At 42.5% G+C, this 25,773-nt stretch overlaps 1 protein-coding gene across 2 annotated transcripts; it reads right to left on the bottom strand.

The window, feature by feature from the left end:
* Positions 1-1,089: 1,089 nt before the first annotated feature.
* ZNF133 (zinc finger protein 133) lies at positions 1,090-25,483 on the bottom strand. 2 transcript variants are annotated; one of them, XM_047068916.1, is made up of 6 exons: positions 25,322-25,483; positions 23,953-24,024; positions 12,617-12,694; positions 5,516-5,642; positions 5,281-5,376; positions 1,090-2,998 (listed from the first exon to the last, which is right to left on the bottom strand). In XM_047068916.1, the coding sequence occupies exons 1-6, from the start codon at positions 25,460-25,462 to the stop codon at positions 1,263-1,265; spliced, it is 2,250 nt and encodes a 749-aa protein (XP_046924872.1). In that variant the 5' UTR covers positions 25,463-25,483; the 3' UTR covers positions 1,090-1,262. The 2 variants fall into 2 exon arrangements, with proteins under 2 accessions (XP_046924872.1, XP_046924873.1); XM_047068917.1 differs by lacking the exon at positions 12,617-12,694 and having other exon boundaries at positions 1,090-3,001.
* Positions 25,484-25,773: the final 290 nt, after the last annotated feature.

Raw genomic sequence — 25,773 nt, 5'->3', positions numbered from 1 at the left:
ATAAAAAGCTTCTGCACAGTGAAGGAAACAATCAGCAAAACTAAAAGGCAACCGACAGAATGGGAGAAGATATTCGCAAACAACGTATCAGATAAAGGGTTAGTATCCAAAATCTATAAAGAACTTATCAAACTCAACACCCAAAAAACAAATAATCCAGTGAAGAAATGGGTAAAAGACATGAATAGACACTTCTCCAAAGAAGACATCCAGATGGCCAACCGGCACATGAAAAATGCTCAACATCTCGCATCATCAAGGAACTATAAATCAAAACCATAAAGAGATACCACCTCACACCTGTCAAAATGGCTAACATTAACAACTCAGGCAACAACAGATGTTGGTGAGGATGTGGAGAAAGAGGATCTCTTTTGCACTGCTGATGGGAATGCAAGATGGTGCAGCCACTCTGGAAAACAGTGTGGAAGTTTCTGAAAAATTAAAAATAGAACTACCCTACAACCCAAAAATTGCACTACTAATTTATCCAAGGGATACAGGAATGCTGTGTTGTAGGGACACATGCACCCCCATGTTTATAGCAGCACTATCAACAACAGCCAAAGTATGGAAAGAGCCCAAATGTCCATCGATGGATGAATGGATAAAGAAGATGTGGTATATATATACAATGGAGTATTACTCGGCAATCAAAGAGAATGAAATCTTGCCATTTGCAACTACGTGGATGGAACTGAAGGGTATTATGCTAAGTGAAATTAGAGAAAGACAAATATCATATGGCTTCACTCATATGAGGACTTTAAGATACAAAACAGATGAACGTAAGGGAAGGGAAGCAAAAAGAATGTAAAACCAGGGAGGGGGATGAAACATAAAAGACTCATAAATACGGAGAACTAACAGAGGGTTACTGGAGGGAGTGGGGAATGGGCTAAATGGGTAAGGGGCCCTAAGGAATCTACTCCTGAAATCACTGTTGCACTATATGCTAACTAACTTGGATGTAAATTTAAAAAACAAAAAACAAAAAATGAGTGGACTTCGGAGTCCAAGGTATCTGCACCACTCCTTATTCCCTATCTTTACAGATGAGTGAATGAGGTGAGCAGTCAAGGTCACAGATTTGTAAAGAAGCAATGTTTATTAGAACAAAAGGCCACAAAACATGAAGACTTAGTGTGGAGAAAGTGAACTGAGTCAAATGTCCTTTGACCGCTTACGGAACGCATTTCTCTACTTCAATTCAAGGAAGTGTAACAATCTTGATTACTTAGTCCTCCTCACCATCCGCACTTTCAAAGAGAGTGTAAGAGGTCGGGAGACTGTCCGGAACAGGCCTCAGAGTCAGGCGTGAGTGGCGGTTTGTAGTGGACAGATTTCATCCTCCTGTGTCTGCTGAGGTGGGACTTCTGGCTGAAGCCTTGGCCGCACATCTTGCACACATAAGGCTTCTCCCCCTGGTGTGTCATCTGATGTAAGACGAGGTGTGACTTCTGGATAAAGCCCTGGCCACACTCTCTGCACACGCAAGGCTTCTCTTCTGAATGTACCCGTTTATGTGTGATTAAAGCTGACTTGTTGCTAAAGCCTAGTCCACACTGCCTGCACATGTACGGCTTCTCCCTCGAGTGTTTCCTCTTGTGCCTGATGAGACCTGCCTGGTGACCGAAGCCTCGCCCACACTCCCTGCACACGTACGGCTTTTCCCCTGAGTGTGTCCTCTGGTGTGCAACGAGGTTTGACTTCTGGCTGAAGCCTCGCCCGCACTCCTCACACACCATGGGCTTTTCCCCGGAGTGTGTCCTCTGGTGTCTGATGAGATTTGACTGCTGGCTGAAGCCTCGCCCACAATCCTTGCACACGATGGGCCTATCCCCTGAGTGTATGTTCTGGTGTCTGTTGAGGTGTGACTTCAGACTAAAGCCGCGCCCACACACCCCGCACACATAGGGCTTCTCCCCGGTGTGTGTCCGCCTGTGTGAGATGAGGGTTGAATTCTGGCTAAAGCTGTGTCCACACACTCCACACACGTAAGGCTTCTCTTTGGAGTGTGTCCTCTGGTGGTTGACAAGGGTCGTCCTCTGCCTAAAGCAGCGCCCGCACTCCTTGCAGGCGTAAGGTTTCTCCCCCGAGTGTGTTCTCTGGTGTGAGATGAGGTTCGACCGGTCACTGAAGCCCAGCCCACAATCACTGCACACAATGGTCTTCTCCTCTAAGTGTGTCCTCTGGTGTCTCACGACAGCAGACTTCTGGCTAAAGCCTTTCCCACACTCCCGGCACACGTAGGGCTTCTCCCCTGAGTGTGTCCTACGGTGTATGATGAGGTTTGACTTCTGACTGAAGCCTCGCCCGCACTCACTGCACATATAAGGCTTTTCGCCCGAGTGAGTCCTCTCGTGTATGATAAGTGTTGACTTCCGGTTAAATCCTCGGCCACACTCCCTGCACACAATAGGTTTCTCCCCCGAGTGGGCCTTCTGGTGTCTGGCAAGACTCTTCTTCAGACTGAAGCCCTTCTCACACACCCCACACACGTACGGCTTCTCCCCGGAGTGAATCCTCTGGTGACTGAGCAGGTTTGTCATCTTGCTGAAGCCCAGTCCACACTCTCTACAGTTGACCGTCCCAAATCCCAAGACTTCTATCCTCTTCAACAGTCTGTCCGCTTCCCCCGATGGAGCGGGGCTGGACTTGATTTCCACCCCTTTGATGCCGCTCCTAGAGCTCACTGGCTGCCTCTGGGGTGCCCTGGAGAACGTTCCCGAAGTCCTTTTCTTTGTCTTGCCAAACAGAGGCTTGGGGCCTTCTCTCTCTTGGCCTTCTGCTTTATCACTCCAGGAATCTCGATCAGAGGCTGGTTGCTGCTGCTTCCGGTCCCCTGGGCAGGGGTCCCCTGGCTCGACAGGAGTTTCTGCACACAAGCACGTAAAGACCCAGGGGGGATGGTTACACAGCATGTGTTGCATGTGGAACTTCTGACTGGAAAAATCCGAAGGGCAGAAAGGACACAGGTGGAGTTCCGGCTTTGGTTCTGCTGCAGAGAGAGAAGTTGGAGTCAGAATTGAGACTCAGTGAGGCAGCCTGAGCAATTCTGCCTAGTCTGACGGGGAGACTTGATTCCCTTCTTCAAAATGCTTACAACTTGAGCGCTACCCGGTCAAGACTTCCTTTAAATCACCTACTTTTCCAGGCTCAGAAAACCCACATCCTGGGGTGCCTGGATGGCTCAATCAGTTAAGTGTCTGACTTTGGCTCTGGTCATGATCTCACGGTTCATGAGTTCAAGCCCTACATCGGGCTGTCTGCTGTCAGCACAGAGCCTGCTTTGGATCCCCTGTCTCCCTCTCTCTCTGCCCCTCCCCTTCTCTTGCACGTGTGCTCTCTCTCAAAAAGCAAAAAACAAAAAACAGAAGAAAACCTGCTACTCAGCCTCTTCTATGTGGCCAGCTATAAAATAGCACAGGTGGTTTTGGCTCTTTAATTTTTTATTAAAATTTTTTTTCTTTTTGGGGCACCTGGGTGGCTCAGTTGGTTGAGCGTCTGACTTTGGCTCGGGTCGTGATCTCGCAGCTCATGAGTTCGAGCCCCACTTCGGGCTCTGTGCTGACAGCTCGGAGCCTGGAGCCTGCTTCGGATTCTGTGTCTCCCTCTCTCTCTGCCCCTTCCCGGCTCATGCTCTGTCTCTGTCTCTCAAAAATGAATTGGGGCGCCTGGGTGGCTCAGTCGGTTAAGTGGCCGACTTCGGCTCAGGTCATGATCTCGCGGTCCATGAGTTCAAGCCCCGCGTCGGGCTCTGTGCTGACAGCTCAGAGCCTGGAGCCTGTTTCAGATTCTGTGTCTCCCTCTTTCTCTGACCCTCCCCCGTTCATGCTCTGTCTCTCTCTGTCTCAAAAATAAATAAACGTTAAAAAAATTAAAAAAAAAATGAATAAAGGTTAAAAAAATTAACATAAATAAATAAAACATTTTTTCTTTTTAAGTTTATTTTTTTTGGTAATCTCCACACCCAACATGGGGCTTGAACTCACAACCCTGAGATCAAGAGTCATGTGTTCCTCTGACCAAGCCAGCCAGGCACCCCTCAGCTCTTTAAATGGGGCCAATAGGTAACAGTCTTTCCCTGCTATTACAATTACCTTCTAACAACCACCCACACGACATAAACTGTGTCCACAAGTATTTTCTCTGAGAGAGATCTAACCAGAGGACCCATATGTAAATGTCATGTCTTTCCCTATTTCCCCATGAGGACAAAGGGACAGATGGAGAGAGTGGTCATTCAGGTTGGAGAGCCCCTAGTATAGGAAGCAGCATAAAAACGGTTCAAGAATTGTGCGTGAGATGCCTGGAGGTCCCCCAGTCACTAAAAAAATTTATTAGAGGATGACTTTGTGCCAGAATTTCTACAAGGTTTTCAGCAATGGACAACACGAACACAGTCTAGTCCCCCACTGACTTAAAGATGTTCCCTCCTGGTGCCCCTGACCAGTTGAAGCCCTGTTAATTTTCAAAATTAATCTAAATTAAAATTTTCCCAGACATCAATATAGATTTCTTCTTCTAGCACCTCACGTATAGAAGATGTTAACATTGACTGTAATTGTTTCATCAAAGCTGGTTCTAGTCATCTGAATGCAACAAATAACCAAACAATTTGAGAAACCAGGTATTGATTGTACTAGACCAACCTGAACACAATTTTCCTTGATCAATGAACCGAACTTTAAAAACCAACTGTATATACATTTATATTCCAGTGTTCTATCCTATACAGAATGTTACTGTATTTGGAAATGGGGCTTGTTACTTAGTTTTTTCTAAAAATTTTTTTAAAGTTTATTTATTTATTTTGAGAGAAAGAGAGAATGCGCGTGAGAGCGCACAAGTGGGGGAGGGGCAGAGAGGAGAGACAGAATCCCAAGCAGGCTCCACACCATCAGCACAGAGCCCGACGTGGGGCTCGAACTCACAAATTGTGAGGTCATGACCTGAGCTGAGATCAAGAGTTGGACGCTTAACCAACTGTGCCACCCAAGCGCCCTGGAAATGGGGCCTTTAAAGAGGTAATTAAGGTTAAAGGGGGTCACAAGGGTAGAGGCCTGATCCAATGTGTCCTTACAAGAGGAGGAAGACACAGCCCTGCACTTGGGCGAGGATGAAGGTCTGGAAGGGAGGCCTCGCCCAGCAATGCAAACAACGTTCAGGAGTCAGGAGAACGGCTGCCCTCTCCAGCACCTGAGTGATGCCTCCTTTCTCCCACCCCCTGAGCCACCTGAAGCCCTGTGCTCCATTTGCCCAGTCTTCCCCACTCACCTGGACAGGTGGCTGGTGAGCATTTTCTCTCCTCTCTCCAGGTTTCCTTCCCTTGCTCCAGCTGCGTGATAAGTTTCGGTTTAGAAACCGGAATTCCTGTTCACAGGAAAAGAAAACAAGGTGGCTGTAGGTTAATGGCTTCAAGGCCCAACTCAGAAAGTGAGATGGCTACTTCAAGCATAGCCTAAAATGCCCAGCAGCAAGAAGGTGAGTCCTCAGAGATTCCAGGGCTTACCCAGTGAGACCAGGTTGCTGTAGTTTTCCAGCATCACCTCCCTGTACAGGGATCTCTGAGCAGGGCTCAGCAGCATCCACTCCTCCTGGCTGAAATCCACAGCCACATCTCTGAATGCCATGTGTGCCTGTAACAGAAAACACAGTCCTGCTCACTGAGGAGCCAGCCTTGCCCATGACTCAGGGTGAGGGGAAGGCAGAGGGTTGCCCTGTGGGAGGCAGGTGAGCTATTAAGATTCTGCCTTTGATTGTGACCCTGATGCCACGTGTTAAACCTCTGTTGCTATCCAGCCAACAACACTTGAGAGTCTACTACGTTCAAGATCTTGGGTGCGCTGTTTGGAGAATATGTGCAAAAAGGGTCCCCAACTTTTAAGAGCTTTAAATCAAGGCAAAAAGAAGAGGAAATAACATATAAAAATTAAATGAAAGTAAAGCATAACAGACTTTTTCAGAATTTAAATGATTAAATAATATCACCAATCATGTTAGTATTGACGCATCTGAATGACTAAAGTTTATACAATTCAATAGTGGCACAGGCTAAACTGTAACTCAGTCCTATCCCTAAATCCCATGGTCTCTTGGCTTCCTTGGATCTGAGAGGCACAAGTGGGTACTGGTGAAGTGCATGGGGTTGAACGTACTACCTGGGTTTGGGGTTCACTTCTGAGGTCAACAAGTGAAATGTAGACAATACTACATTAAATTTACAGCCCCACACTGTGGATGCTCCGGGTGGACCTTCTTGGCCACTCGACCTACAAATTCATCTCTACATTTGTTCTCATTCCCCTGCCCAGTTTTACTCATCTCCTTAACACTATTTAAAAATGGAGGACACAGATATCAGGAAAGGTATCCTGAGGCAGCCCCAGGAACTTATCTTAAAGGATGGGTAGGAGTCAAGAGGAGAGGGAAGTGCTAGGTATTCCAGATGAAGCATATGGGGAGCAGAGAAGAAGACACTGTGAGCAAAGGAAGGAAGGAAGCCACAACGTGGACAGGGAAGACAACCCGGGAGGAATAAAAGGTAGAATACAGAATAGGTGGAGTGTAGCAGTCTGTAGAACTTTTCATTTTTACTGTAAAATATACATAACAAATATTTTACTATAGCTACCATGTTAAATGTACATTTCAGTAGCATTAAGTGTACAACCATCACCACTCTCCGTCTCTAGAACTTGTTCATCATCCCATGCCGAAACTGTCACCATGAAAGAATAACTCCCTCCTCCTCTCAAACCCTGGTAACCACCATTTAGTTCCTATCTCTATGTATGTGGTTATTCTCCATACTGCAAATAAGTGGAATCACACAATATTTGTCCTTTTGTGTCTGGCTAATTTCAAGGTTCATTCATGCGGAAGCACAAACTCAGAATTTCCTCCCTTTTCAAGACTAAAAAAATACTCAATTTTATGTAAATACTGTTCATCTACTGATGGACATTTGGTTTGTATTCACTTTTTAACCACTATCAATAATACTACCTTGCAAATTGGTATCTAATGACCTGCTTTCAATTCCCTGGGGTATATACCCAGAAGTGAAATTACAAGAGCAAATGGTAATGTCATGTTCACTTTTTTCAAGAACCAGTTTTCCACAGCAACTACATCACTTTACATCCCTACCCAGCAATGCAGACGTGTTTTAATTTCTCCACATCCTCACCAACACTTGCTGCTTTTTTTTGATGACAGCCATCTAATGGGTGCAAAGTGGTACCTCATTGTGGACTTAATTTGCATCTCCCTAACGACTGGTGATGATAAGCATCTTTGCGTGTGCTTATTTGCCATTTGTATAACTTCTTTGCAAAATATCTTCAAGTTCTTGGTCCGTGCTTGAATTGGGGTGTTTGTATTTTCATTGTTGTTGGGTTACAGTTCTTTATATATTCTGAATATTAATCACTTATAAGTGATTTGCAAATATATTTGCACAGAAATTTTAAATTTTGATGATCAACTTATCTGTTTTATTTCTTTTGTTGCCCGGATTTTTTGTGTTAATGTCCAAGAAATCATCACTAAATCCAGTTTCATGAAGGTTTTCCCTTTTTTCCAAAGAGTTTCATAGTTTTAGTTCTTATCTTTTAGGTCTTTGCTCCATTTTGAGTTCATCTTTGTATATGGAGTGAGGTGATGGTCCAACTATATTCTTTTGCATGTAGGTATACTGTTTCCCCAGCAATATTTATTAAATAAGATTGTCCTTTCCACATTGAATGGTCTTGGTACTCTTGTCCAAAATCATTTGACCATATACATAAGGTTTATTTCTGGGCTCTCTGTTCTATTCCATTAGTCCATAATTCTGTTTTTATCCCAGTACCACACAGCTTGGATGACTGTAGCTTTATAGTAAACTTTGAAATCAAGAAGTGTAAGCCCTGCATGTTTGTTCCTTTTCAAGACTGTTTTGGCTATTCAGAGTCCCTTGAAATTTCATATGAATTTTAAGATGAACGTTTCTATTTCTGGGAAAAAAAAAAGTCATTGGGATTTTGGTAGCGATTGCACTGAATCAACTTGGGTCCTATTGTCATCTTAGCAATATTAAAATTTCCATTCATTAACTTGGTGTCTTTCCATTTCTTTAATTATTTCAGCAAGGTTTTGTACCTTTCAATGTACAAATCTTTCACCTCCTTGCTTAAGCTAATTTTTAAGTATTTTATTCTTTTTGATGCTATTAAGTTTTTCTTAATTCCCTTTTCGGATTGTTCATTGTTAGTGTTGTAGAAATGCAGCTGATTTTTGTGTGTTAATTTTGTTTCCTGCTATTTTGTTGAATTTGTGTATTAGTTCTAACAGGTTTTTGTGTGTCATTTGCAAACATAATTTTACTTCTTCCTTTCTGATTTAGATTTCTTCCTTCCTTCCTCCCTCCCTCCCTCCCTTCCTTCCTTCCTTTCTTTCTTTCAACTTTTCTTGCCTACTTACTCTGGCTAGAACTTCCAATACTGTGTTCAACAGAAGTGGCAGAAGTGAGCTTATTTGTCATATTTAATCTTACAGAAAAAGCTTTTAGTCTTCCACCATGGAGTATGATAGCTGTGAATTTTCCACATATGGCCTTTACTATGTTCAGGTAGTTTCCTTCTATTCCTAGTTTATTGAGTATTTTAATCATAAAAGAGTGCTGGATTTTGTCAAATACTTTCTGCATCAGTTGAGATGATCTTGAGGTTTTTGCCTTTCATCTGTTAATGTGGTATATTTGCTGATGTTTATATGTTGAAGCATCCTAGCATTCTAGGACTAAATCCCACTTGGTCAGTGGAATTCTTTTAATATGGTGTCTAATTCTATACAGCAACATAGAATTCTTTTACTAACATAGAAAAGCATGTAATTCTTTTAATATGCTGAATTTGGTTTGCTACAATTATGTTGAGAATTTTTGCACCAGTATTCATAAGGGATTATTGGCCTGTAGTTTCCTTTATTGTCTTTTTCTGGCTTTGGTACCACAGTGATGCTCACAGAATTAGCTAGGTAGTGTTCCTTCTTTGTTTTTGGGGGGAAATGTTTGAGAATTGTTTTTCTTTAAATGTATGGTAGAATTCACCTGTGAAGGTATCATGTCCAGGGCTGTTCTTTGTTGGGAGCTTTTGATTACTGATTCAATCCCCTTACTATTCTATTAAGGAATTTTATTTCTTAATGATTCTGTCCTGAAGTTATTCTGTTTCTAAGAAGCTGTCCATTTTAGCTAGGCGGTCCAGTTTGTTGGGGCACTATAGTTCATAACAGTCTCGCATAATCCTCATTTCCACAGAATCAGTAGTAATGCCCCACTTTTGTTTCTGATTTTAGCAATCTGAGCCCATTTGTTTTCTCAATCGAGCTAGCTAAAAGTTTTCAGTTTTGGTAAACTTTTTGAAGAACCAATTTTTTTGTTTTATTGATTTTCTATATTTAACTCTGTTCTTATCTTTATTATTTCTTTCCATCTGCTACCTTGGGTTTAGTTTGTTCTTTTTCTAGACTCTTAAGTTGTAAAACTACATTGTTTCCTGACAATCTTTTTCCTTTTCAATATACATATTGTAGCTATAAATTTCCCTCGTAGCACTTCTTTTGCTGTATCCCTTAAGTTTTGGTATGCTGTATTTTGTTTTTATTTGTTTATAAATATTTTTTAATGTTTATTTCTTTTGAGAGAGGGAGAGAGAAAATCCCAAGCAGGATCCATGCTGCCAGCACAGAGCCCAACACAGGCCTCAATCCCATGAGCCATGAGATCATGAGCTCAGCTGAAATCAAGAGTTGGACGCTCAACCGACTAAGCCACCCAGACGCCCGTGTTTGTAAGTATTTTCTAATTTCCACTGTGATTTCTTCTTTGGTCCACTGGTTGTTCAGGAGTGTGTTGTTTAATTTCCACAAATATGTGAACTGTCCATTTTCCTTCTGTTATTGGTTCCTAACTTCATCCCACTGTGAGAGAAGATACACAGATCTTTTAAATAAATCTATTGAGACTTAACTTGTTGTGTAACATATGGTCTATCCTGGAGAATGTCCCAGGTCCCAGGGGTACTTTGTTGTCAAGCAGGGTGTTCTGTATAGGTCTGTTAGTTCTGGTTAGTTTATTGTGTTCTTCAAGTCCTCTGTTTCCTTACTTCTGTCTGGTTGCTCTATTCATTGTTGAGGGTGGGGTATTGAAGCCTCCAACTATTGCTGTAGAACTGTCGATATCACCTTTTAATTCTATCAACTTTTGCTTCATGTATTTTGAGGGTCTGTTATTAGGTAGGTAAGTATGCAGAATTTTTATATCCACTTACTGCACTGAACTTTTTATTAATGTATAATGTCTTACCTTTGTAATCTTGTTTGGCTGAAAAATCTATTTTTCTCATACTGGTATAGCCACCTCTATTCTCTCTTGGTCATTATTTGCATGGAGTATCATTTGCTATCCTTTTGCTTTCAATGTATTTGTGTCTTTGAATCTAAAGCAAGTCTCTTATAGACAGTGTATAGTTGGATCATAGTTTTATTGTTGTTGTTGTTATACATTGTGCAAAATCCTGTGTTTTGACTGGAGGGTTTAATACGTTTACATACTATGTAACTTCTGATAAGAAGGGACTTCTGCCATTTTGCTATTTGTTTTCAACATGAGTTGTAGCTTTTCTGAACATCATTTCCTGCATTACTGTCTTGTTATTTAGTTGATTTTAGTACATTAAATTCCCCTCTTATTTCCTTTAGTGTACATTCTATATCTATTTTCATTATAGTTATCACAGTGATTAAATTTAACATCCTAAAGTTGTAAGACCCTAATCTGAATTGATATCAGTTTAACTTCAATACACAATTCTTCTCTCATATAGCTCCATCTTCACCTCCTGTCGTTATTAAAGTCATAAAATTACACCTGTATGCATCATGTGTCCAAAAATATAGACTTACAATTGCGTTTTTTGCTAAGGCATTAGTCTCTTAAATCATGCAGAAAAGAAAAAGTGTAGTAAACCAAAGTGACAATAACACTAGCTTATATAAGTGCAGATTTATTTATTTTTACTGTAGAACTATTTCTTCATATAGCATCAAGTAACTGTCTAGTATCCTCATACTGCAACCTGAAAGACTCCCATTAGCATTTCTTACAAGGCAAGTCTAGTGGCTGAAAACTGTATCACCTCTTATTTTTCTGGGAATGACTTCTCCCTTACTTTTGAAGGACAGTTTTGCTGGATATAGAATTCCTGGTTGACAGTTTTTTTTTCTTTCAGAACTGAATATATCAACCCATTGTCTTCTGGCTTCGAAAGTTACTGATTAGAAATCTGCTGATTTTAGAGCACAGTTTGTATGTGACACACTGCTTCTCTCTTGCTGCTTTCAAGATTTTCTGTTGCCTTTGGCTTTCAAGGGTTTGATTACATTGTATTGTGGTGTGGGTCTCTTTGATAGCTTATCCTACCTGGAATTTGTTGAGCTTCTTAGTTCCTTTTTAAGTTTTCTCTTTATTGATATTTCCATTTTGTCCTAACATAATTCTCTTGACTTTTCCACATCTTCCTTTAGCCCAGAGAATCTTTAAGACAGCTCTTTTAAAGTCTTTGTCTAGTAAGTCCACCATCTGGCCTTTATCAGGGAGTTTCTATTGATTTATTTGTTTCCTTTGAATGGACTGTACTGTCCTGTTTCTTTGTATGCCTCGTGATTTTGTGTGTGTGTAAAACTGGATATCTGAATCTTTTAATATGGCCGCTTTAGAACTCAGATTCTTCAGTATTTTCTGGATTTTAAAACTGCTGTATGCCATCTGCACTGAGATTCAGCCTAAGGTGTAAACTTAGGGTTTCCTCAGGTCTTTCTTATGCTTTTCTGATCCTGTGCTTTTCCATAGGCATGCATGGTAACTTTCTAAATAACCTGTATGTGCAGTTCTTTTGGATGTTCTAGTCTTAAAATGTCTGGCTCCCAAAAGGGGAAAAAGGGAAAAAATAAAGGGGGAAAAAAAACCCTGCCAGGATCTAGTTCTTTAAATACCCTACTTCAGTCAGAAGGAGTTGTAACAATGGTGCCCATTTATGTAATCAGAAGCAGCAATCAGAGCACGGGTCCTCGATATTTGGAGGACAAGGTCCTTACTGTCCACCCTGGCTTCCACAAGCTGTCAAACTGCTCCAGGTACACATGCATGGATTTCTGCCATGGGGATGGGGGTGGGTGATGGTTACTGCACTAAGAGCTGAAACTGACTGTTCCAAGCCTTCCTTTGGACGCTGCAAGCATTCAACTAGACTCCAGAGTTCCAAAATATTACATTAAACAGATTCTGGGTGCTTCCTACCTCATCATTTTCCCTGATGTCACTCTCAGCTTGTAAAAGTTTTAAAGCTGAAGAAAGGAATACAGACTCTATCCTGCCGTATAGAACTGTGTGTTGTTCAGAGTTAGCCACTTGGTGAATGACTTAAGTCATGGGTTGAACAGGTTTCAGGTAAGGTAAATCATACCTCCAGGACTAATGCTAGATTCTGCCAGGTATCATCAAGGCAGTCAGGATAAGAGAATGTGTCCATCCTGAAACAGCCAGTATGGAAATACAGAAAACACTCACCATTACCCTGGCTTTCCGGGACGCTGTGGCCATTTTTCCTGGTATCCCTAAAGAAGGATGATATCTCAGAAGGCAGATCTAGGTAAGGAAAACAGAAATGAAAGGGTGTCAGGTGGAAATGCTCTCCCCAACAGTGAGGCAGGGCCTCACTTGGGGGAAGGGAGAAGGGGGAAGCGTGGCATGATGGGGAATGTAACAGTCTGATTCCCTATCAGGGCCCTGGAAAAAGGTCCAGGGAGCCAAGCCTTCAGCAGGGTCAGTTCCAAACTCTCCTGATCACAACAAATTAAATGTAAAAGGAAATTTCTGAAGTCATTTATTTGGCAGTAGGTGATATTAAATGCACTATTATGAATTTGAAGAGTTGTGAAAATGGTATTCTGGTTGTTTTTCCAAAGAAATACATATTAAAGTATTTATGGATGAAAATGATTAAAAACATTTTAGAAAAAAATGAGACAAAAACGAGAAACAAAGATTGCAACATGGTGATGGCTGTTAAAGCTGAGGCTTTATTATAATATTCTTGCTTCTTTTGAACATGTTTGAAATTCTTCTGTTAATAAAGAGTTATTTTAAAATTCTTAAACACCACCAAAAAAGCTTATGTAATATGGTAAAGCATTAAGAAGTGTTAAATCAAGATGATGTACATAAGGATGGTAATTATGCTACTGTCTCCTTCATTTTTGCGCTTTCTCATTAAAAAGGCAAAAAGTATACAATTTTTCATTGGATAGCCAGGACAGAAAAAAACACAACAACGCTGTATTGAGAACAAAATTAGCAAAATCGAAAGCAATACCTGGGGACAGAAACTGGTAAGAATGAAGTATCAATTCTAAAAGAATAAAGTATGACAACTCAAATTAAACTAATAAATATTATGACTTGGATGAAGTGGTCAGGAAAGAAGTAAAATAAAACTGCAAATCACTCATAAGGGAAGTCAGAAAACATTTTTCAACAAATGTATTTTTGTGGTTTAACTTCATTCTATTTAATTATACAGGCAATTAAAATCTGTTACTGTTAGAAAGAATCCAGAGTAGTCTGAAGATTATAAAGGAAAAAGTTCAGTTCTCTTTCTGGACTCTGCCCCAGGCCCACATTCAGGTAACTGCTGTTAACTATTTTATGAGTACTCTTTGATTTATAATATTGTCTCTTCATTTTCATTCATATTTGGGTACACATGCAAATAATGTTACTTTCCTATAAATAAAAACCATCTGTATAATTCTTTGACTTGTGTGCATTTAATATTTTGGGGTTATGTGTACACCAATACTCACAGACCTAACTCAATTCTTTGATTATTATTACTTTATTAAAATCTTTGTTTATTTTTGAGAGAAAGAGACAGAGAGAGAGAATGTGCAAGCAGGGGAGGCACAGAGAGAGAGGGGAACAGAGGATCTAAAGCAGGGTCTGTGCTGACAGTTGAGATGTGGGGCTCAAACTTGTGAACTGCAAGATCATGACCTGAGCTGAAGTTGGAAGCTCAATAGACTTAGCCACTCAGGTGCCCCTTATTTTTTATGAGAGAGAGAGAGAGAGAGAGAGAGAGAGCACGAGTAGGGGAGAGGGGTAGAGGAAGAGAGAAAGAATCTTAAGCAGTCTCCACACTCAGCACAAAGGCCAATGTAGGGCTCAATCCAAAGACCCTGGGATCCTGACCTGAGCTGAAAACAAGAGTCAAACACTCAACCGACTAAGCGACCCATGCGCCCCTACTCCACTCTTATTGATAACTCATACTATGTCCATCAGCAGACCACATTTTCTTTAACAAAGTGTTCCTCTGTCAACTGACAGACTGTAGTGTTATATCACTAGAAAGTTAAAAGCAATACCTTTTTGCAAACTTTTTGCAAACATGTCAGTATTTCTGTATGAGTGCTAAAGGAGTGTAATTACTGGACTTAATACCAAACATATGCTCACACTGCCAAATTGCCCTCCAAAGGCCGACCAATTTACAATCCCAATGACTACACAATAAGTGTGCCCCTTTCCACACTTTTGGTAACACTTGATTCATCCAAGGGATTCTTCAAGTAAGATGATTATAGGAAAACAGTTGTACACATGCAAGAGTTTGAGGAATTCTATAGTCATGAGCTCTTTGTGAGGAATCTACTGGAAGATGAACATTAGACATAATAGGACAGGACAGGGAAAACCAGGTAAAGACCTGATAGTGAGCATTTAATATACATAATTGTAGATCTAGCACTAAATGGTGGGTAAGAGTGGGGAAGAAAAATATATACTAATGGTATAAGGCCTATGTGTCCAGATAAAGTAGAAATGCCACTAAAATGGGAGAAGAGAAAAGGCAATAGGGAAGTAGAAAAAGTTTACTGAATGTTGCATTAGGTAGGAGGTAAAGGAAAAACAAATGAAACCAAAGAATTTCTAAAAACAATGAAAACACTATGGATGTGTGAGATTTATTTAAAACAGTGAGGTGAGGGAAATGTATAGCTTTAGATATTTCAATAAAGACAAGAACATAAATTAATGAACAGAAAAAAGTATAAAAAGTGAAATCTTAACTTCTTAAAAATTAGTGAAATGAACACAGCTATTTTAGGAAATGAGAAAATATAAATATTCAAAATAAGAAACCACAAAGGGGAAATACTTGACTCCAGTTTTTTGAAGTGTCAATGTACTGGGTTTAAAAAAAACAACCAACTAATTGTTCTCACTTGCCTTCTACTCCAGAAAGTAGGAGAAAAACAAAAACTAAGAAAAGCAGAAGAAAATGTCTTTTTTTTTTTATAAAAAGAACGAGTAGCATTAGATTCTGATACTGAGGACAGCTTCTATCAAACTAACCCTCTTACTAACAACTATAAACCCTACTCAAAATACAAAAAACAACTATTTGAAGACACTACAACCAGAAGCAGTCAGAAACCAGAAGGGATATGATCCTTGAAAGGAAGGACGCACATGGGGTAAGACCTGTATTTAACTGTCTTTTCATTTAAGGGTGCTCCCCAGTACGTGTGGCACATGGGGAACAGATCAAAAGTCTGTGGCTTCCAGACTTCCTGGAAACTATATGGCATAATCCTAGAAAAGTGGCAGCAACAAAGGATGGAGCCTCAAATCTACACAAGCCCCTCCCACAGCTGGCTGAATACAGAAGGTAAGACAACAAAGAGCTAACGTGGATAACAATGGATGGAAGGTCAAATGAGCTGTGCAGGTGTCTGCTACTGTTCACAGGTGAGACTGAGTTCAGAGCTTGAGGCCAATCAAGGAAAAGATTGCTAAATACCTTAGATAACCTTCTACTGAAACACAGGTAATTTACACAAAACATACATCCTGTCAGCATACCTAGACAGAGAATATTCGAACTTCAAATTACTTGTAATAAAAATAAATAAGACATAAAACACTAAACCAGTGAGCTATCTCTTATACTCCCTACACAGAGCCAACGGGGAGCAGAAGAGGAGCTAAGAGGGAAACTACACGAAAGAGAGAAAAGAGGCACTGTGTGGACTTAGTTGAGAGGAAACGACCGCCCAAAAAGAAAAGCTACCATATATGAGAAAATACTGATAGGTTAGAGCACTTATAAAAGGGAAAGGACTTAAAAAGGGTAGGCAGACGGAGCACAGAAGTCTCGGGAAGGTACAGCTCCAGGGGAAAGGGGGATCACAAGCAAGGAAAAGGCACCTCTCGGCAATGTCAAGATAAAGGGAAAAATAAGCAAGGGGGTGGGGGGGAATACAGGGCCTTGCAAAACAGAAGAGAAAGAGGAAGAGGAAGAAGAAGGAGGAGGAGGAGGAGAAGGAAAAGAAGAAGAGGAGGAGGAAGAAGACACAATATCTCCTCCTCCTGCAATCCAGTAAAGAAACCATACTAGCTACATTGACAGAAGAGTTTTCCTGAACTAGAAAATTAGAAACACACTAGATCTTATTTACTAGATTTCTGTCTACAGAAATGCAGATGAGCAGTTCTCTTGTATAGAAAACCAAAACAGAAAATGAGAATCCAAAGTTCAGCTAAAGAAAATTCTACCAAAAACAAGTGACACAGAAATAGCTGTAATAAAACACTCTAAGCTGAGTTCAAGATCCTCAAACATTTGGGCATATGAGAAATCATGTTGAATCAAAAATTCAAATTTGTACCTATGTTATGAAAATGGATAGAATTAAACTTATTGTGATACATTTCCCAGTATATACATGTATCAAATCATTATGTTGTACACCTTAAACTAATGCAATGTTATATGTCAATTATACTTCAACAAAACTGGAAGCAAAATTTGAAAGCTAAAAACAAAAATGGGCCAAAAAGAAAAGAAACAAACAAAATGAAAGTTGATTGAACTTCAGAAAGAAATGAAACTAAGTTACAAGATACTGAAGAAGAATAGATTGAAATGAAAACAGGATGGGCACTTAAGTGTAGCAGGAAAACCACTTAAGAGAATAAAAATGAAATAAAGAATGGGTCGGAGATAAAGTGGTTGAAATGGAAAACAGACAAAAAAAGGATTATCACCCATATAATTGTAGTTCCTGAAGAAGAAAACAAAAACATACAAACAAAAAAGGAAACAGTATACTTAAAACTATAGTCCAAAGGGCACCTGGGTGGCTCAGTCACTTAAGCATCTGACTTCGGCTCAAGTCACGATCTCATGGTTGGTGGGTTCGAGTCCTGCGGCCGGCTCTGTGCTGACAGCTCAGAGCCTGGAGCCTGCTTGGGATTCTGTGTCTCCTTCTCTGTCTGCCCCCCCCCCTGCTCACACTCAGTCTCTCTGTCTCAAAAATAAATAAAACATGAAAAAAAAGTTTTTTTAAGCTATAGCCCAAGAAAACTTCAAAAATAGATGACCTGAATCTAAATATGAAAGGGCCTACTTCTGAGTACCAGAGTTTACTCACAAGCACCAACTTCAAGGTATCTACTGGAAAAATGGTCAGGCTTTTAAGAACAAAACTCCTAAGTGATTCCAAGCAAAAAATTTACCAGACTTCCATCATAATGATCAAAAGCATCATTCAACTGTTGCGCAGTGCTCAGAATGTACAATGGTGCAGCCACTATAGACAACAGTATAGTGGTTGCTCAAAAAATTAAAAATAGAATTACCATGTAATCTACCAATTCCACTTCTGGGAATATCCTAAAAGAATTGGAAGCAGGGACTCAGACAGATATTTGTATACTTATGGTTTGTTTTGTTGCGAGAGAAAGCGTATGTGCACGCACAAGCACGAGTAGGGGAGGGACAGAGAGAGGGGGAAGAGACAGAATCTTAAGCAGGCTCCATGCCCAGTATGGAGTGTGAGGCAGGGCTCAATCTCACAACCTTGAGATCATGATGTGAGCTGAAATCAAGAGTCAGACACTTAACCGACTGAGCCACCTAGGTGCCCTGTACACTTATGTTTATAGCAGTATTCATAATAGCTAAAAACATGGAAACAACCCAAGTGTCCATCAACAGATGAATGGATCAACAAAATATGACAGACACACACATGGATATTAAAAGGAAATTCTTACAAAGGAAGTTTTGACACATGCTACAACATGGATTAAACTTGAAGACATTAGGCTAAGTGAAATAACCTGTTAGAAACAAAAAGAGAAACATTGTATGATTCCACTTATATGAGGTACCTAGAGTAATCAAATTCACATGGACAGAAAGTTGAAGAGTGGTTGAGAGGGGCTCAGGGTAAGGGTAAATAGGGAATTATTGTTTAATGGGCACAAAGTTCCAGTTTGGAAAGGGAAACAGCGAGATGAGGGAAATGTATAGCTGGAGATTTTAAACACAGCTAACTTAATCAGGAAAAGAGAAAGCATAACTATTCCAAATAAGAAACAACAACGGGGAAATAACTACCAAATCACCAAAACACATTTTTTTAAAGTAATTTAAGAGTATTTTTCAGATCTCCATAAAATAATTGTACACCTAGATGAAGTGCATAACTTCTAAGGAAATATAATTGACCCTAAATGGTCACGAGGGAATTCAACCAAACTTTCAAACCAGAGTCCCAGTGCTCTGAATACTGTCCGGGAGCACTGAAAAATGAAGGGAACTTCCTTATTCTTTTTATAAAACAACTATAATGTTGACACCTCAACTTGATGGCAGTTCGGAAAATTAAAAATTAGGCACCTGGGTGGCTCAGTCGGTTGAGCATCTATCTGAATTCAGCTCAGGTCATGATCTCACGGTTTGTGAGTTCAAGCCCCACGTCGGACTTGCTGCTGTCAGTGCAGAGCCTGCTTCAGATCCTCTGTCCCCCTCTTTCTCTGCCCCTACCCCACTTGCACTCTCTCAAAAATAAAACAAAACATCAAAAATTTTTATAAAAAAATTAAAAATTAAAGACCATTATCACTTATGAATTTGGAGCAAAATTCTAGAAATATCAGCTAAGAGACTCCAACACAACAATAAGAAAATATTTCACCAAGACAAAGTGGGATTCCCAGAAATTCAAGATTGGGTCAATATTAGGAAATCCGTTGCTATAATACACCTTATTAATCAACAGATCTAAGGAGAAAAACCACGTGTTTTTATGCATGCTGAAAAATTATTAACAAAACTCAGCACCCATTACTTAAAAAAAAGTAAGTTTTTTCATTACTTAAAAAAAAAAACTCAAGAATATAAGATTGAAGGATTTTTAAAACTTTTTATTTTGAACTGATTTTAGACTTACAGAGAAGGTACAAAAATATCAGTTCTCATATAACCTTCATCCAGCTTCCTCTAGTGTTAACATCTTAGAAAACCATAGTACAATGATCAAAACCAGGAAATTAGCATTGACACAATACTGTTAACTAGACCACAGTCCTTAACCAAATTTTGTCAGTTTTTCACTAATGTCCTTTTTCTGGTCCAGGATTCAAATGAAGTTCCCACATTGTATTTAGTTGCCATGTATGTTTAGTTTTCTCCAATTTGTGACAGTTCCTGTCCTTTCTTGTCTTTCATGAACTTGACACTTTTGAAGAATATCTCTCAATTTTGGATTTGTCAGATGTTTTTTCATGATCAGAAGGAGGTTAGTTCATTTTTGGCTAGATTACTTGAGAAGTGATGTCATGTCCTTTTCAGTGCACTGCATCAAGGGGTTGATGATACTCATATGTCTCATTACTGATGATATTAACCTTGGTCTTGATCACTTGGTTAAGGCGATGTGCTGGGTTTTTATCATTAATAAGTATTTTGGGAGAGATACTTTGAGATCATACAAATATCCTGTTTCTGTTCAAACTTCCACTCACTAATGTCAGCATGCATCTGTGGGACGTGTCCGCAAGACGTATTACTGTGGTATTTACCAAATGACGATGTTCTAGTTCCCTTTTTGATTCTAAATTCGTTAACTGCTCTGTAAGCAAGAGCTGTCCCTTCTCCCTCATTTTTTTTTTTAATTTTTTTTTTATTAAATTTTTTTTTTTCAACGTTTTTATTTATTTTTGGGACAGAGAGAGACAGAGCATGAACGGGGGAGGGGCAGAGAGAGAGGGAGACACAGAATCGGAAACAGGCTCCAGGCTCCGAGCCATCAGCCCAGAGCCTGACGCGGGGCTCGAACTCACGGACCGCGAGATCGTGACCTGGCTGAAGTCAGACGCTTAACCGACTGCGCCACCCAGGCGCCCCTCCCTCATTTTTAAATTTATTCAATTATTTATATCAGTATGGATTCATATCTTATCCTATGAGTTACAAGAGAATATCATCACTATTTTCTTGCTCAAATTATTCCACCTTCAAACATCGGGAGCTCTTGCATGTTGGCCTTGTTCCTGTTTTAACCAATAAATGTGGCACAAGTGACACTGTGCCAGTTACTGATTTAGGTCTTAGGAAGGCTGGAGAGCTTATGTTCTAGGGAGGCCCAAGATACCATGCAACAAGTTCAACTCCTCTGCCAGAGAGACCATGCAGACGCCCTGATACTACATGGAGAGAGTGAGGCCCAATTGTCCCAGCTGACCCCAGCCTTCTAGTCAACCCATAAAGGGCCAAATATGTGAGGGAACCGTCTTTGAGGTTCCAACCCACACAAGTCCCTGAGAGACTGTGGCCACAGCCAGATCTATAACTCACACAGAGCAGAAGAACCACTAAGCTGATCCCAGTGGATACAAAGACTTGTGAGACATTATAGCATGCTGATTCTTTAAGCCGCTAAGTTTTGGGGGGGTTTGTTCTGCAGCAATCAATAATCAGAACCCTTCCAGACATGCTATGGCATCTTCCTCTTCAACCTACTTAATGACAGTAGCACCTTCCCTCTCGCCCATGTGCCTACTCAGGCACCAGGACTACTTCCCCACTTGCCACATCAAGCCCATTACCTGGGCCAACCGGTTCCATCTCCAAGAACTCTCTCAACCCCTCCCCGCTCCCACTCCAGCTGGGGTAAGACAATGGTCACAGTCTCTCCTGATAGGGTCTGCAGACCCTCTCCCAACATTCCAGTTGGCCTCATCCATTCCTACCAGAATTGGCTCCATATACATATGGCTGGATCGTTCATTCATTCAGTAAAATATTTATTAAGCTCCCACTGCACGATAGGCACGATTCAGACATTGGGGATACAAAAGTGAACAAAGGAAAAAGCCTGCCCTCATTGACACGAAAGTCCAGAGGAGGAAGATGAGCATACTCAATTAATGAATAAAACACACAGGATGCCAGGAACTGATGAGTGAGGTGAAGACCAATATGGCAGGGAAGGAGCAAAGTAACAGAAGCAGGGTGGGGTTCTGGAATTGTACCTAACAGTTCGACATGGCCTCTCTGACAAGGCAACAGAGTAGAAATCTGAGGGATATGAAGGAGTGACCAAGCAGGTAACTCTGAAAAGCGACAGTTCACTGTACTTGGTGTGCTGAGCATCACAGGTCAGAGACAGTGCACAGTTAAGGTACAGAGTTCACTGTGGCTGGGGTGCTGCTATGTTTGAGACCGCGTTGGGGAGATATAGTTCAAGTGTAAACACGGGGCGGGGAGATCAGACTCAGCTTTGCAGGATACTGGTTTTGACTTTGGGATAAGAAGCCACTGGAGGCTTTTGAGCAGATGCATGACACAATTTGATTGACATTTTTTTTTTAATTTTTTTTTTAACATTTATTTATTTTTGAGACTGAGAGAGACAGAGCATGAACGGGGGAGGGGCAGAGAGAGAGGGAGACACAGAATCGGAAGCAGGCTCCAGGCTCTGGGCCATCAGCCCAGAGCCTGACACGGGGCTCGAACTCATGGACCGCAAGATCGTGGCCTGAGCTGAAGTCGGATGCTCAACCGACTGAGCCACCCAGACGCCCCTTGATTGACATTTTTTAAAAACAATTTTATTTTTTTAATTTAAATGTTTATTTCTGAGAGAGAGAGAGAGAGAGAAAGAGAGAGAGAGAGATTGTGTGTGGGGGAGGGGCAGAGAGAGAGGGTGACAGAGGTTCTGAAGCAGGCTCTGCACTGGCAGGAGAGCCCAATGTGGGGCTTGAACTCACAAACTGTGAGATCGTGACCTGAGCCAAAGTCGGATGCTTAAACAACTGAGCCACCCAGGTGCCCTGACTGACATTTGAAAAGATTCCTCTGGGGGCGCCTGGGTGGCTCAGTCGGTTAAGCTTCTGACTTCAGCTCAGGTCACGATCTCACGGTCCGTGGGTTCGAGCCCCGCGTCAGACTCTGGGCTGATGGCTCAGAGCCTGGAGCCTGCTTCTGGTTCTGTGTCTCCCTCTCTCTCTGCCCCTCCCCCGTTCATGCTCTGTCTCTCTCTGTCTCAAAAATAAATAAACGTTAAAAAAAAAAATTTGAAAAGATTCCTCTGGTTGCCATACTAATATAGTTTAGGGGGACAAGGGAAGATGCAAAGGGATAATTCAAGGGCTCTGATCATCCAGGTGAGTGAGGTGAAATGGTGGTCCGGGCCCCAGTGGAAATAGTGGAGATTGGAGATAGTTAGAGTCCAGATTTGCTTAGTGGGGATGGAGTGTAAGAGCAAGAAAGAGTCAAGGGTGACTCCAAGGGTTTGAGCTGAGCAATCTGAAGGAAGGAGATGCCATGTCCCTGCTCCTTATTAGAGCTTATTAAACTCCCTGAAAGAGTGGTCTATACTCCACTTGGGCGGAGCATGTTTGGGAGGTGACCAGAGTTTACTGTTGGACACATTAAGTTTGGGATGCCCAAGAGATACCCAGGAGGAAATTCGAAGTAGACAGCAGGAGACTAGAATTTGGAGAGGAAGGCATGGGTCTAGGCTGAACCTCAAAGATGGCATTTAAGGCCTGGAGAGGAGACGGGGTCACAAGGGAGACAGTATGGCTGGAGAAGATGAAAAGTCCAAGAACCAAACCAGGGCCTTCCACAGTAGGGATCTGGGAGAAGGGAAGCTGGCAAGAGAGAGGAGGAGTGACCTATGAAATAGGAGGAAAACCCGGAAACCAGGAGCAACCAACGTGAAAGGGTATTTTAAGGAAGAGGACGTACGCAACTATGTAAAATGTTGCTGAGAACGGACTATGGCTTTAGCCACAGGGAGAGCATGGGCACCTTGACGACAATGTGTTTCAGTGGGGAGGGCCAAAAAGGCCTCATAGGAACATTTAAGAGATGAAGGAAGGACAGACATGGAGACAGCAAGCAGAGGCAATTCTTTCAAGCTTAGCTCTGACGGGGAGGAAAAACACAGAGCAACAGCTGGAGGGGGAAATCACGTCACTGCTCTGCTCCCTGCTGCCCTCAGATCAAGGCCACACTCACTAACTTGTCATTGAGGACTCATTCCAATAACACCCAACCCACACCTTTCCAATCAGATCTCCCCTGTGAACTTCCTTCCCAGCCAGCAAGAACGACAACTCTGTGCCTTCACACTGCATCACCTGCTTAGTTTAATTGGGTGCCCAATCCTCCAAGAACTACATCATGATCCAGTGGGACAGCTGGACAGTCACAGTGCAGCCTGGGAGCCCAAGAGTCCTGAGAGTGTCGACTGTTCTGCTGCTGACAAGGACACTGGAAGTACTGCCTGGGGAAATCCGGGAATGTTCTACAGTGGGATGGCATCTGAGCTCAATCAACAGGGTTTATACTGAAGCAGAGAGGCATGGAGAAATCAAAGGGGTCATGAATGAGGACACAAGGTCTGAAGAAGAGTCCCTGTGAAAACTGTCACCCTGACAATGGGCCTTCTTTCCTGGGGATGGGACATTGTAGGACACAAGATGCAAAGCTGAGCAAAGAAAACCCACTGTGGTTCGCCAAGCAAAAGGTAAAGGGTCCCCACCTGAAGCTGGATTGTCAGGAGCCGGGAGTCCTCTCTTTGCCCACCAGGCAGTCCTCTCTGGGCAGGCAGGGGCTGCGGGGGGCAGAGCAAGAACAAAAAAACGTTCAGAGTTACAGGAAACCCTCATGCTCCAGTAGGGTAGGGCCTCTTCCAACCTTCCTTCCTTTAAGGAGGAATGGACCTATCATAGAAGAAAAGACTGTGCACAGCTTGCTGGGAACACAGCTTGCCCTGACACGCTGCTGACACTGAGCAGGAGCTGATCCTCTCTCACCTTTGTTCTTAGTAAGAATAGTACTTAGTGGGCCCTGAGTATATACGAGTATACACCAGAGACTGTTCCAGGCACTGTGAGTTTTACCTTTCTCCTCACCCAGTGAAGTACAATTTATTATCTTCATTTTACAGATGAAAGAATTGAGGCAGAGCAAGGTCAGTCTCTTACCGGAGGTGGCACAGCTATAAAATGACTGAGCCTGGATGAAATCTGGCTGCAGAGGCCATATTCTTAACCAGTCAGGGCAGTGATGGTGAATCTCTGTGGGTTGCAAGGATTCTCAGTGTATCCACGATAAGAATCAAGAATGCTCCTTGGGTGATAAGCACTGAATTTGAGTAATGGGTCTAAGGAGTTCTATCTACTTCTGACTGTTTGAAATTTCTCCATAAAAAGTAAAAATGGAACTTAAAATTCCAAAGCCCGTTCACACCAGAGACGTGGGAATCTGGGATTCCTGTGGACAATGACGATCCTCGGGACCTTTGAAAAACTTGCCCAGTGGACCCTGGCCCGACCTCTTCCTCCAAAGCCGGAACCCAAGGGCGACCAGCCAAATTGAGAGCCTAGCATCGCGCCAAAATGGCCACTCCACACCCAGTGCAACTCGGGCACGTCTGGCCAAGCCAGCCTGCCCATCGTCCCGCCGCGGCAAAGCTGAGGGGTACACCCGAAAAAAGACGATCAGCACCCACCCACCCAAACCCCAGACACGTGGCCCCAGGGACGGCTCCCACACCACCACCTGGGAAATTATCAGACCCCCAAAGCCTACTTACTAAACTCCCCGCAAACCCGGGGAGTTGTGACACGAGCGACCCCCTCTCCCAATATCGCGATTTTGGCCAAGGCCGAACCTGTCCCCACCCACAAGAATCCCTGGACGAAAGGCCCAAGCCCAGCACCCACCACCACTGGACTTCGCCGCTGAGCTTCCCCCACGTTCCTCGGAGATGCGCGCCCACACCCCCAAAATAAGACATCCGGGAGAGCACGGCCTGAGCCACGACAGCGTGTCCCCACACTACCTCCTCTCCCCGCCATCTGCACCGACCCCAGCCTCAGCCCAAAGACTAGCCTTTCAGGACCTACCTTTCCGCGCCGGGAAGGGCACAGCTGCGGCAAGGGTCCCACGGGAGCCTTACTCGCCAGCACACCAAAGAACAAGGGATCACTCCAGCCACCAGCTGGGGACCTACTTCTGTAGGGCGCCGGGACTACACTCCCCAGCATCCTCGGTGTGGCGCCGGGACCACACTTCCCAAGATGCTCCGCGCAACCAGACGAGGGCTGACATCCCTCGGCTTCCACTGCCCTCCCTGGGAGCCGTTTCTGGGTAATGTGCCCGGTCACTGTGGAGAATGACCACTGTGGCACCTGGATCCCCGGTCTTTTTTCTTAAATCCGCGTCCGCAAAACATGCTTCCCGGGTGAAGCTTCTCGACCTGCCGTGACCTCCACGCTAACGCCTCGGCCTCAAAGACTACACTTCCCAGTGACCCCTACTGTGACTTCCGCAACCGGTGCCGGCCCGCCTCTCGGTG

Source organism: Lynx rufus, unplaced genomic scaffold (assembly GCF_022079265.1).
Source record: "Lynx rufus isolate CCGP_SWC_20201006 ecotype Redwood Valley unplaced genomic scaffold, mLynRuf1.p SCAF_8, whole genome shotgun sequence".
Lineage (NCBI taxonomy): Eukaryota > Metazoa > Chordata > Mammalia > Carnivora > Felidae > Lynx > Lynx rufus.
This window is presented reverse-complemented; position numbering and strand designations above follow the sequence as displayed.

Bases quoted from the DNA above. Each gene is read 5' to 3' on its own strand.
- ZNF133 (XM_047068916.1), bottom strand. From the start codon at position 25,462: ATGCTGGGGAGTGTAGTCCCGGCGCCCTACAGAAGTAGGTCCCCAGCT. The intron at 24,025-25,321 runs GTAGGTCCTGAA...TGCCCCCCGCAG, and splicing joins GCCCTTCCCGGCGCGGAAAG to CCCCTGCCTGCCCAGAGAGG. The intron at 2,999-5,280 runs GTGAGTGGGGAA...TCTCTGCAGCAG, and splicing joins CTCACCAGCCACCTGTCCAG to AACCAAAGCCGGAACTCCAC.